General features: G+C 30.3%; 1 protein-coding gene across 2 annotated transcripts; it reads left to right on the forward strand.

Annotated features, from left to right (window-relative positions):
- Positions 1-312: 312 nt before the first annotated feature.
- LOC129903041 (protein SOB FIVE-LIKE 5-like) lies at positions 313-2,032 on the forward strand. Of its 2 annotated transcripts, none has more exons than XM_055978519.1 (4): positions 313-932; positions 1,032-1,163; positions 1,291-1,366; positions 1,686-2,032. In XM_055978519.1, the coding sequence occupies exons 1-4, from the start codon at positions 546-548 to the stop codon at positions 1,712-1,714; spliced, it is 624 nt and encodes a 207-aa protein (XP_055834494.1). In that variant the 5' UTR covers positions 313-545; the 3' UTR covers positions 1,715-2,032. The 2 variants fall into 2 exon arrangements, with proteins under 2 accessions (XP_055834494.1, XP_055834495.1); XM_055978520.1 differs by having other exon boundaries at positions 316-932; positions 1,032-1,100.
- Positions 2,033-2,357: the final 325 nt, after the last annotated feature.

Genomic DNA, 2,357 nt, shown 5'->3' on the forward strand with positions numbered 1-2,357 from the left:
TCCAATAAATATCCACTTTTAACAAGGAAGTGGTAAAAATTCAATTATCACAACTTCAACAAGAAAGTAAAAAATGTAAAAAAAAATTAAAAATGGAGTGTGGTAAATAACAAGCACAATATGCAAGGGAATAGTTGGCATTTGCTGGATGGCTATTGCACAAATATTGTTGAACATATGATTTTCTTGCAATCACCATGTTGTACCAATATCACTTGCAAGTTGCCAAAAACTCATTCCCCCCCATCCCCACTCCACCCCACCCCACCCCATGACTAAAGCCAACTGGCAAGTTTTGATCCTTCACAAAATAGAGAAAAAACTAAGGCCCAAAAGATAAAGCAAAGGACAAAGCTAGTCTACTATTGAGTGTGCTAACTTTGGTTTTATATACCTTACACTCTTCTTTCTCTTTCCCCACTTATAAATACACCACCAATAAACAGAATGCAACACATATTAAATAACCCTTTATTTTTCTTCCTCTGTTTTTTCAAGAAACACCAAAAAAGTACATTCTTTTTTTTTTCAGAAAAATTTCAAGAATGAATATTTCTGGTTCTGAATGTAGCAGTGGATGTGAATCTGGATGGACAATGTACTTAGATCAATTCTCAAATTCTGCAGATCAATACAACAACAGAAGAGATATTAGTAATAATAATGAATATGGGATATATAAAACAGAGTATGTTAATGATGAAGATCAAGAAGATGAAGATATGTCTATGGTTTCTGATGCTTCTTCTGGTCCACCACATTTTCATCAAGAATATTGTTTTGATCGAAATGGATATATTTTCTATCCATCAGCACCTTCTGAAAACACAAAAAAAGCAAACGAGAAGAGGAAAATAAATGAGCAAAAGGTGAAAAAACAGTCTCTTTATCTTGATGATACTGCCAGTTCTCCATTCTCTAATTTTCCTAAGGTAAGTTTAACATAACAACATTTTTATTAATCTTAAATTATGGTTGTTTTTATTTATATTGTTTGACATATACCCTTTTTGTATATTTTTTTTTTTCAGGATGAAAGATGTTATAATGATAGAAATTCCATGGAGATGGTAACTGGATTCTCTGAAACACATTCAAAGGTTATGTCTTCTTATATCAATTTTTTTTATTATCAGAGACACCTCTTTACCTTTCTTCATATGGTAAGGGTAAAGCTGTGCACGCACTGCTCTTTTCAAATCCGACATATGTTTGTGAAATTACATTGAATATGTTATTACTGTTGTTATATCATTTTTATTAACAATGAGAATGTGTTGTTCTATTCAGGGTAAATCTGTTCTAGGGAAGCATTTTGGATTCTTGAAAACATCTGTGAGTGGAAGAACTTCATCAGAAAAATCTAGTAAGTAAAAATACAACAACAATTACATCTCAATCTCAAACAAGTTATAATCATTATATAAATTCTCCATTCATATCACTCTATTTAAGCTCATCTCAATTCAACACTATTACAAAAAATTTAACTAAAACTTCTTCACAATTTTTTTACTAGCATATAAATCTCTGACAAGACTAAAAGTCGTAACATGACTAAAACTTAATCCCAACTAATTGATATTAGTAATATCTCTCTCTATATATAAAAATCTATTGTGTCTTATTTATCACTAGATATTTTTAAAAAATTTTAATTAATGTTGGTATTGTGTTTTTGGCAGGTGGATTGAAGGGAAGGAAGAGGCAATAAGAATTGGCAAAAGAGTATATTTTTCTGTGTCTGCAGCTGCAGTTGAAGAGAGTAAAGATTAATGTTTGAGGGGTGAATAGGGGGGCATGAAAAAAAATGGGAAAAAAAAAGGCTTTAGATTTATGAGGATCTTGATTTTATCCTTTTTTTAATTTATTTTTTTAATCTTCCTCCTAGTTATTATTCCTGTCTATGTAGTGGGAAACAACAGAAAAAACATAAATGTCAAAAAAAGAAACTTTATTTTATTATCTCTTTCCCACACCAAACAGAAGTCAGGAGAAAAAAATAATGATAACAATAATATTAAGTCCATAATCTTCACTTCTTTACAGCTTTACACTATCTCATATTCTTTTATTCTTCAACAAATAATTTAACAAATCTGTACAAATTATAAAGAAAAAATGGAAATTATATATTATTCTTTTGTTGTTGTAAGAAACTGTGAGAATTGCCAGCCTAGCCGAGGGAATTTGATGAAATGATTGAGTTGGTTCAAATTGATAATGTAATATACTCAAAACTAGAACAAGACATTGTGAATAATGAAATATTGATCCCTTTCAAGTGTCATTTTCTACCAAAAGGGACCAAAAATGAACAACCCCACCTATTTTTCTGACAGCTATCTACTAAAAAT

This window comes from Solanum dulcamara, chromosome 9, assembly GCF_947179165.1.
Source record: "Solanum dulcamara chromosome 9, daSolDulc1.2, whole genome shotgun sequence".
Classification (NCBI taxonomy): domain Eukaryota; kingdom Viridiplantae; phylum Streptophyta; class Magnoliopsida; order Solanales; family Solanaceae; genus Solanum; species Solanum dulcamara.

Excerpts from the sequence above, each read along its gene's own strand:
- LOC129903041 (XM_055978519.1), top strand. The coding sequence starts at position 546 with ATGAATATTTCTGGTTCTGAATGTAGCAGTGGATGTGAATCTGGATGG. Across the intron at positions 933-1,031 it reads CATTCTCTAATTTTCCTAAG|GATGAAAGATGTTATAATGA; the intron begins GTAAGTTTAACA and ends TTTTTTTTTCAG. Across the intron at positions 1,164-1,290 it reads TCTTTACCTTTCTTCATATG|GGTAAATCTGTTCTAGGGAA; the intron begins GTAAGGGTAAAG and ends TGTTCTATTCAG.